At 53.9% G+C, this 8,362-nt stretch overlaps 1 protein-coding gene across 1 annotated transcript in view; it reads left to right on the plus strand.

Annotated features, from left to right (window-relative positions):
* LOC119104666 (uncharacterized) overlaps positions 1-7,173 on the plus strand; it is a 47,326-nt gene extending 40,153 nt beyond the window's left edge. The window contains exons 5-8 of the mRNA XM_037228387.1: positions 695-774; positions 1,929-2,074; positions 4,982-5,088; positions 5,800-7,173. Coding sequence (XP_037084282.1) covers positions 695-774; positions 1,929-2,074; positions 4,982-5,088; positions 5,800-5,895 — 429 coding nt within the window. The 3' untranslated portion in view covers positions 5,896-7,173. The remainder of the gene's footprint in view (positions 1-694; positions 775-1,928; positions 2,075-4,981; positions 5,089-5,799) is intronic.
* The last annotated feature ends 1,189 nt before the right edge of the window (positions 7,174-8,362 follow it).

Here is an 8,362-nt window from a genome sequence, read left to right on the forward strand (position 1 = left end):
ACCGGGCCGAGGGGGGCCTGGAGGCGGGGCCGGGTGATTACCGCCCGCCGGCGTGTGGTGGAGATCGTGCTGATTGGGGGAGCGAGGGGAGGAGACCCCAGGGGAACTCGGTCTAACTCGGCGCCAGGCGGAGGAAAGCAGCGAGGGTGTGGTAGTTGCTAGGCGATTGAACGGCTGGGCTCTGAGTCAAAGGAATGGAGTGAATTTGCGTTGCTTCGTCAATGCGTTCAGCTGATATTAAATCGGTCCTGTAGCCTCCTTATCTTGTAGTCAGCTCGACACTAGCGGAATTCGCTGTGTGTCTGATCACTTGCGTAAAACGTTCTTAGAAAGATTGGTATTCAACGTAATTGTTCAGTGCATTTTGAATGCAACCCTATAAGATTTGCTGCTCATTTTCTGGAATGTTGCGGGTGTATGGGCGTTCCAACTTCACAGAAAAGTGCACTCGTGTCTGTTCATCACGTTTGCAAGATGCGTGTTCACTGCTGTATCCCAGCATCTGTTTCTCCAGTCTCGCAGTGCATCAGCTCACTCGGCTCGCTGTGTACCTTTTCCCGCCATTTCCGATCTGCCAGTTCCCGCCATTTCCACTCTGCCTGTTCCCGCCATTTCCACTCTGCCTACTCCCGCCATTTTCGCTCTGCCTGTCAGCTTCAGCGAGACGCGGGCACTGACCTCTCCCCTGCTCCAGGTGATCCTGAACAAAGGTCATGACCGAGCAGTCGACTACTGGAGCCTCGGCGTGCTCATGTTCGAGCTCTACACGGGAGCGTAAGTACCAGTCTGCTGTCGGCTGCTGGGCGCTGTCGTGAGGTCGAAGGTCGCAGGGCACCTTGGTTTCCTGCAGCTAGAGTTCAGCGAGGGATACTTAGGGTGTCAGATTGGATTTATATGCGTTCAGCTCTGCCACCCATATTCGATTCTCCGAAAGCTGGAGGTGCCTGTCGTTGTACTCGTGGCGGCACTCTAGGTATGGATACGACACGCGATTACCATGATGTGCCTGATAGCCTCCCAATGCGTGCCTGGTGCCTCCGGGCAGACCCTGACACCTCACACGTGACACTGGTGATCACTGACATTGACACAGGACACCTGACACCCACCTGACATTGTCAGCATTGTTAACATATACACGACGGAACGCACGCGAACGCCGCAGCCTGCCTTCCACGCTCGTCGCCACGGCTTTCGTACCAGTCGAACTGTCCGGAGTTGTCGAGGGAAACAAACGATTCGTTGGTCTGTGATTGGTGGCGACAAACGACTGTTTATCTCCGGTCCGGACAAGCCACCATTTGCCTCTGACTGATAGCGACATAGAGTCGTTGGTCTCGGCCTGTTGCAAACGATCGTTGCTTGCTGATTGGTCGTCGGTCTGTGGCAATGGCAAGTGACTGGTGACCGCTGATTGGTTGTTAGCTCGTGACAGGCCATTGTCTGGCCCCTGATTGGCGTGATGGTTGAACAGTCATGAACGTCGCCCTTACCAAATGGCAAGTACCGCTGCGCTGACTCAACTGGTTAACGGGCTTGACAAATGATTCGCATCACATTCCTGGAAACTCTGTCTTGGAGGCTCGAGCGATCGCTCCGTATTTACAGTGATAACTATCGCCGAGGGGGAATAATATAAAGCGGTATAAAGCGGTATCAAGCGGTAGCGGTAGCGGTAGACCTATGCGCCAATGTCGCGTCATGAGCCTGTGATGAACCCAAGCGTCACGTTGTTCATGCTTGCGCTGCCAGTTTCGTTGTTTTTCGCTTTTCAAACTTTTCAAACTTTTCCAAATTAAGAAAGTAGCTACTATGGCGTTGATTATGTTGAAATGATTGCGATCTCAATTTCAATAACCACGGCGGCGAGGTTGTTGTCTTGATGGTGGTGGTTTGATGATGACAACAATGATTTTTCATTATTCTAGCCCGCCGTTCTCGGCGTCTGACCCGATGAAGACGTACAACATCATCTTGAAGGGAATCGACATCATCGACTTCCCCCGGCACATCCCCCGCTCCGGCGAGCAGCTGATCAAGCGGCTGTGCAGGGACATCCCCACTGAGAGGCTCGGTGAGTGACGGCTGGGTCGGCCTCTGTGGGACAGTCCATGGCTGGGTCAGCCTCTGTGGGACAGTCCGTGGTTGGATCAGCCTCTTTGGGACAGTCCGTGGTTGGGTCAGCCTCTGTGGGACAGTCCATGGCTGGGTCAGCATCTTTGGGACAGTCCGTGGTTGGGTCAGCCTCTGTGGGACAGTCCATGGCTGGGTCAGACCATGTGGGACAGTCCGTGGTTGGGTCAGCCTCTGTGGGACAGTCCGTGGTTGGGTCAGACCATGTGGGACAGTCCGTGGTTGGGTCAGCCTCTGTGGGACAGTCCGTGGTTGGGTCAGACCATGTGGGACAGTCCATGGTTGGGTCAGACCATGTGGGACAGTCCGTGGTTGGGTCAGCCTATTTGGGACAGTCTGTGGCTGGGTCGGCCTCTTTGGGGCAGTCTGTGGCTGAGCTGGCCCCTGTGGGCCAGTCTTTGACTGGGTCGGACTCTGTGGGACAGTATGTGACTGGGTCAGCCTCTGCGGGACAGTCTGTGGCTGGTTTCTATGGGGTTCCATTCAGCCCATGCTTGCTTGATTACGTCGCTGAAATAATATACCGTGACATTTTATAGGTTGCTTATGATCCGACTTATGCTGCACTTAGCGAGATGATACGGTAGTATGATGTGATAACTCGTAATAGCTCATTCAAAACTCTCAACCCGCAATGTTGTGCTCCCTTCGTTGTTGCTAGTCGTCTGTTTGTCATCTGCTGATGCTTTGACTGAAAACCGAGTCGGTGGTTCGGGAAGCCATTTTGGCATTTTGAGATGGGTGTTGTGGTCACACCTGTATGCTTTCATGACGATATACTGGCACAAATGAAAGCAGATTTAAATTTATTGATCTTTCTTTCGTTCGCTGATGACGTTATCAGTGATTCAAACAAAGCATAAATCACCACAAAACCAAAACATCGAAAAATCTCTAAAAAAGGACAGGAACACGACCACCAAAATCATTGCCATCCTGCGCAGTCTAATGAACTCAAAGTACAAGCAGAATTGATGTCGCGGTAGCTTTCGGTCTCTGGTTTTGTTCTGATTACGCTGTAAAAATAACGATAGAACCAAAACAAACATGCCCCTCGTAAGCCAGCTAGCTATATTCAGCATTGTTTAGTGTGTGTGGGGGGGGGGGGGGTGAGGGCAGGAGAGATAGAGTCTGCCACCATCAGGGTGACTCTGTCAACCCTGTGCCCCCCCCCCCCCCCCCTCCCTTGGCAAGGCTTGTAAACAAGTGAGCTATATCCGTCGATTTACTGGGGTCGGCAGTCACCATCAGGGAGCTTTTGGCAGCTCTGTGCCCTCCCTTGGCAAGGCTCTGGCCAGGTCCCTGCCTACATACAAAAGCAGATGCAATCAGGTTCACTGAATAAGAGGCAAATTAATGCTGAGTGGACCAATTCATGCCTATGGTGCTGTAGCAGGTGTCCAATAGATGATTTACAGCAGACATGAAGTTTCTCAGAATGGATCGGGGCTACGGAGATCGAACAGCGAGAATGACTCGGCCCGCCACCAAAATATACCAACAAGCAGATTTTTCCGCCGGATTTTGCTCGTTTTCTTCCAAAACATGGGAAAAATGAAGCCCATTTGGGGAGGGTCAGCTTTCCTTCCCAGCTAAATGGTAGATCACGCTCCTGATTTACGCACCAATAAGAAGTGATGCTGATCCATGAATGTGCGGCAAAGCAGCCATAGGACCCGTGGTAACTCAAAATTCCTTCCCGGTAGTGAAGTTTTGCTTCGACAACGAAAACAGTGTTGAAATGGACGTGTAATGTTAGGAAGTTGGATAGTCTTATTTCCCAAATGGCATAGATGAGTCGAACGGACAAGAACGTACGCCAGTGGAAGGAGCTGAAAACGTAAATCTAGCATGGTCAACGTAACATTTGATTTGTTCCAGAATGTGTTATGCTATTAATTAAGAAAGCGGACGGTGTTCATGTATTTCGTTTCGCCCCCCCCCCCCCCCCTCATGTCCGTACTCCCCTGGTCACCTGGCTTGCTTCCCACTAAAAAAAATTTAAGCGTACTCTGAGTCTGCTCCCCAATTTTTGAAACGTTCCTACGCCTATGGCCGACTGCGTATTAGACTTAAGCGGGCGTTCAAAATCCCACAATATTCCCATTTCAATATTTTGTTATATTCCCATTTCAATATATAAGTCGTGCAGCGTGTGGCATCCGCAAGCCTCGCTGCATCACCGAGTCAGCCCTGACTCCGTCGTCTGTCGACCCACTCTCTGCTAGTCAGTTGTCCGTGTGAGGCCGGTGTCACCGACGAAATAAATGCTATTAAAAAATATGAAAATATAAAAATATGAAAAGAATGAAAATCAGAAAAATATGAAATTTGGCACGTTATTTCTTGTATGAAAGACGCCATTGTTCTGGCCCTTTTCTCAGCGGTGACAAGCAACTGCATATTTTCTGCGTGTTTATGCGGCGAGAGCATCGCTTTTTTCATGTGTACGCGCATGCGCGTTTGTATAGTTCATCAGTCAAGCTAATCATGCTGAATGTTATCGGGAACTGCGTCGAGCTTTAATAAAACATGTCCCATGATCAGAATGCCTAAATGGGACAGGCCCGCCCTGCACAACTGCACAACTGCTCTCAGCGCAGGTCCGTTCGTCATCTGCCACTGTGCGGCGGGAACATGCCCTGGCATGAGGCCGACTGGTGAGCGAGGGCGAGCCGCCGCCGGACGCGCTCTACCGGCAGACGAGGACTACCGCCGCCACCGATGCTAGCAGCGCTGGTTGGAACTGAACTGACCGTATGCGTCGTCGGCACGAGCCTTATCTTACCTACTTCTTACCTTACCAACGCCAAGTCTTACCTTACCAAGCCGTACTTCTTCACCGCAGGGTACCAGCGCAATGGCGTCGAGGACATCCGAAAGCACAAGTGGTTCCAGGGCTTTGACTGGGAGGGCCTGCGCTGTCGAAGCCTCACGCCGCCCATCATACCGCAGGTCGGTGAGGTCAATGCCAGGTCAGGTCAGGTCAGTGCAGTCAATGTCGGATACGTCAGGTCGGTGCGATCAATCTCAGGTCACGTCAGGTCAGGTCGATCAATGTAGGTCACGTCAGGCAGGTCGATCAGTGTCAGGTCACGTCAGGTCAGTGCGATCAATGTCAGGTCAGGTCAGGTAAGTACGATCAATGTGGGGTCGGGTCAGATAACGCCTGGTGGGGGTATCAATCAAGGATAGAATAGTCGTAGGTTTTGGGCTTTTTGAAGGGAGGACGTTTCGTGTCGTCGAGCACCGGTTTTGTGGGGTGTTAGCTGGTGCGGAGCACTAAAGGGACTCGTGGGCTGAAGGGTCTGGCGAGGATCGGACTCGGGTCCCCAAAGTTAGAGTTGGTGCCGGTAGTGACTGGACTTTCTGGCCGTCGATTTGCGCGCGTGTCCCGCTCCCGATGACGCCAGTAATGTTCTGATGACGTCAGTGGTGTTCCGATGACGTCATTGGTATCCATATGACGTCAGTGGTTCTTGATGCCGTCAGTAGTGTGCCGGTGATGTCAGTGGTGTTCGGTGACGTCAGTGATGCCCCGATGGCGTCAGTGGTGTCTTGATGACGTCATTGATGTTTGGATGACGTCAGTGGTGTCTCGATGTCTCCGCTCCCGGCAGCGGCGCGTCCGATGCGCGCTGACGGAACGGTGCCCCGTCGTTCCAGGTGAAGGGCCCCACGGACGCGTCCAACTTCGACTGCTACTCGCGCGACCTGGAGACACCTCCGGACGAGCTGTCCGGCTGGGATGATGACTTCTGATGGTGTGAGACGCGGCCGCCCGCGCAGGCCGCCACGGAAGACGGCGTCACCGTCGCTGAGAAAGACGGCGCCACCGTCGCGAGGGAGGACGGCGCTATCGTCGCTGCGAAAGATGGTGTCACTGCCGCTGCTGACGAGGGCGATACCAAGGTCACCAGGGACGGTGCCACGGACGCTACGGCGGAGAAAGGCACCGTGGCTTCGGAGCACAACGCCGCCGCTGCTGCAGGAGTATTCGCCTCCGCTGGCGTGGAGAGCGACGCCGCCGCCAACGAAGATGGCGCCACTGCCGCCGCAGAGGACGTCCCAGCGCACAGGAGGACTCGTCCGAGCCTGTGACCTGCTCAGCACTAGGGGCTGGAGCCGTTGGGGTGACGTAATCGATGAGTCACCCCAGTGAGCCGCGCGGGCCAGCGCGAGAAAACCGACACATCATGTCACGTGCCTCCGCAGCGACGTCGCCGCCCGTTTGGCGCGGGCGAGGCCGCCGACCACGTGACCCGAGCCGGCCGGGGTCACACGGCGCCGCTCGCCACCAGGGTGCGGGCTGCGAGGCGCGGAGTGCTCGAGCGGTGGCGGACTCGGGGCGCCGTCTCGTACGCCGTCCAGTGGAGTGGGGTTGCGCGGGTGACGGTCGCCTTTAGGGATGGGTCTGGTGTTGAAGCGCGCGGCGGCGGACACAGCTGCGGCCTGCCCGCCAGCGGCAGCGATGACGTGGGTCTCTTCGAAAGTCGTCTACAAAGCCGTGTCGCGAGAGATGTTTATTTTTTAGAGAGCGTGCGCAGCGGTGTGTGATAAACTTTGGCGCGTTCTGCGCAGGACAATCATAGCGTGGCGCCGGATTAACGAGCCCACGAGGTGGCACCGGGCGTCAACATGGCGTCAACGTCAACTCAACGTGGCGGCGTCCTGGTTCACGGCGCCCTGGCGGAGGCAGACGCCATAGGCAGGTGGCAACAGCACGCCGTCGCTCTCCGGTTGCAGTGGCTGTGCGGATGTATCACTCGAGTGACGTCACGGGACTATATCACTGAGTGACGTCACGCGGTGAAGCGGACACTGCTCGCACTGCGTCTGTTCACATATTAATTGTAACGGTCGCCGGGAAAGCGATTGATGGCTGACAGCCAATCACGAGCGGAACTGGTCAGCGGCGTCTTTAATTGGCCGACCATCGGTGAGGATTCTGGACCGCGCACCAATCAGGGGAAGGTCTGTATTGGACGCCGATTCTGTAGTGTACTTGTTACCATAGAAGCGATACATCTGATTCTGCTAGCCGTTTGTATGGTCTTGCCGCTAGCCGCTTATTATGGCTTGTAGGGTCTTGTCATGTCTCCGACACTGGACAGCAGGGGCGAGGCCAAGATTTCATCGAGGTTACAGCTACAGCTAGCTGCTCGTCGTAGGGTCTCGTCATGGCTCCGACACTGGACAGCAGGGGCGAGGCCAAGATTTCATCGAGGCTACAGTCACAATCAGCCGCTCGTCGTAGGGTCTCGTCATGTCTCCGACACTGGACAGCAGGGGCGAGGCCAAGATTTCATCGAGGTTACATTTACAATTACAGTCACAGTTCAATTATTCACGGAAAGCTTTAACTTTTTGTCAAGAGCTGTCTACGCTACAAGGTAAAAGTGCGTTGCCCAGCGTTACACAGCGCCACGTAAAAAAAAAGAGTGGACCGGACTGAAGACGGATCGTCACTCCTTCACTCACCCCGGCACGCTCACACTCATCATCACAACATCACAGATAAATCGAACATAAAATCAGAACATCACAGACAAGCCGAAGAAGCATGAGCTGCCGTAGTGCTGCACAATGATCCGCCCCAATCAGATCCAAAGACCGATCCGTATCGCACACACAGAAACCAAACGGGAAGCAGAAGAAGTGGACGGCGGGGAGGGCCGCGATGTGACTGGCATACATGTAAAATGATTTCGAATACAACTGCGACTAAGACGCCGTGGACATAAAACACAAAACGAGACGCTGTCTCGCACTATGACGAAAACCGGGAGACAACGCCATGTAAATTGCGCGGTCTTGAAAGCCGGGCCTCGGGCCTGAGCAATTGCCATATAAAGGACGCGATTTTGAGCGACTTGGCGATTTTGAGGGATTTGGCGGAATTCCAGAAAATCACTTGAAATACGGCGAGAAAGATGAGAGGCAAGTAAAGAATCTGACCGATGCTTCCAACAGAAAACTAGGCAGAGAGAACCAAGCGCAACAACATCAAATTCGGGGACAACGGGAGTCCTTCCGAATTAAGTGGGGAGGCCATAGCCATTTTGGGATTAATTTCGACACAGTATCCATCGAGTCAATGCTGAACTTTCAGAACATTGGGGCTCAGCCCCGTCCCTTTTTTCGGATCCTGAGTCCCTGACCACAGCCGAGGGAAAATCCGACTGTTTCTACGGCAGCAGCACGGCTTACAAAGCGAGACTCAAAACAC

The sequence above is a fragment of the Pollicipes pollicipes genome, unplaced genomic scaffold, assembly GCF_011947565.3.
Source record: "Pollicipes pollicipes isolate AB1234 unplaced genomic scaffold, Ppol_2.1 Scaffold_6052;HRSCAF=7182_pilon_pilon_pilon, whole genome shotgun sequence".
NCBI classification, from domain to species: domain Eukaryota; kingdom Metazoa; phylum Arthropoda; class Thecostraca; order Pollicipedomorpha; family Pollicipedidae; genus Pollicipes; species Pollicipes pollicipes.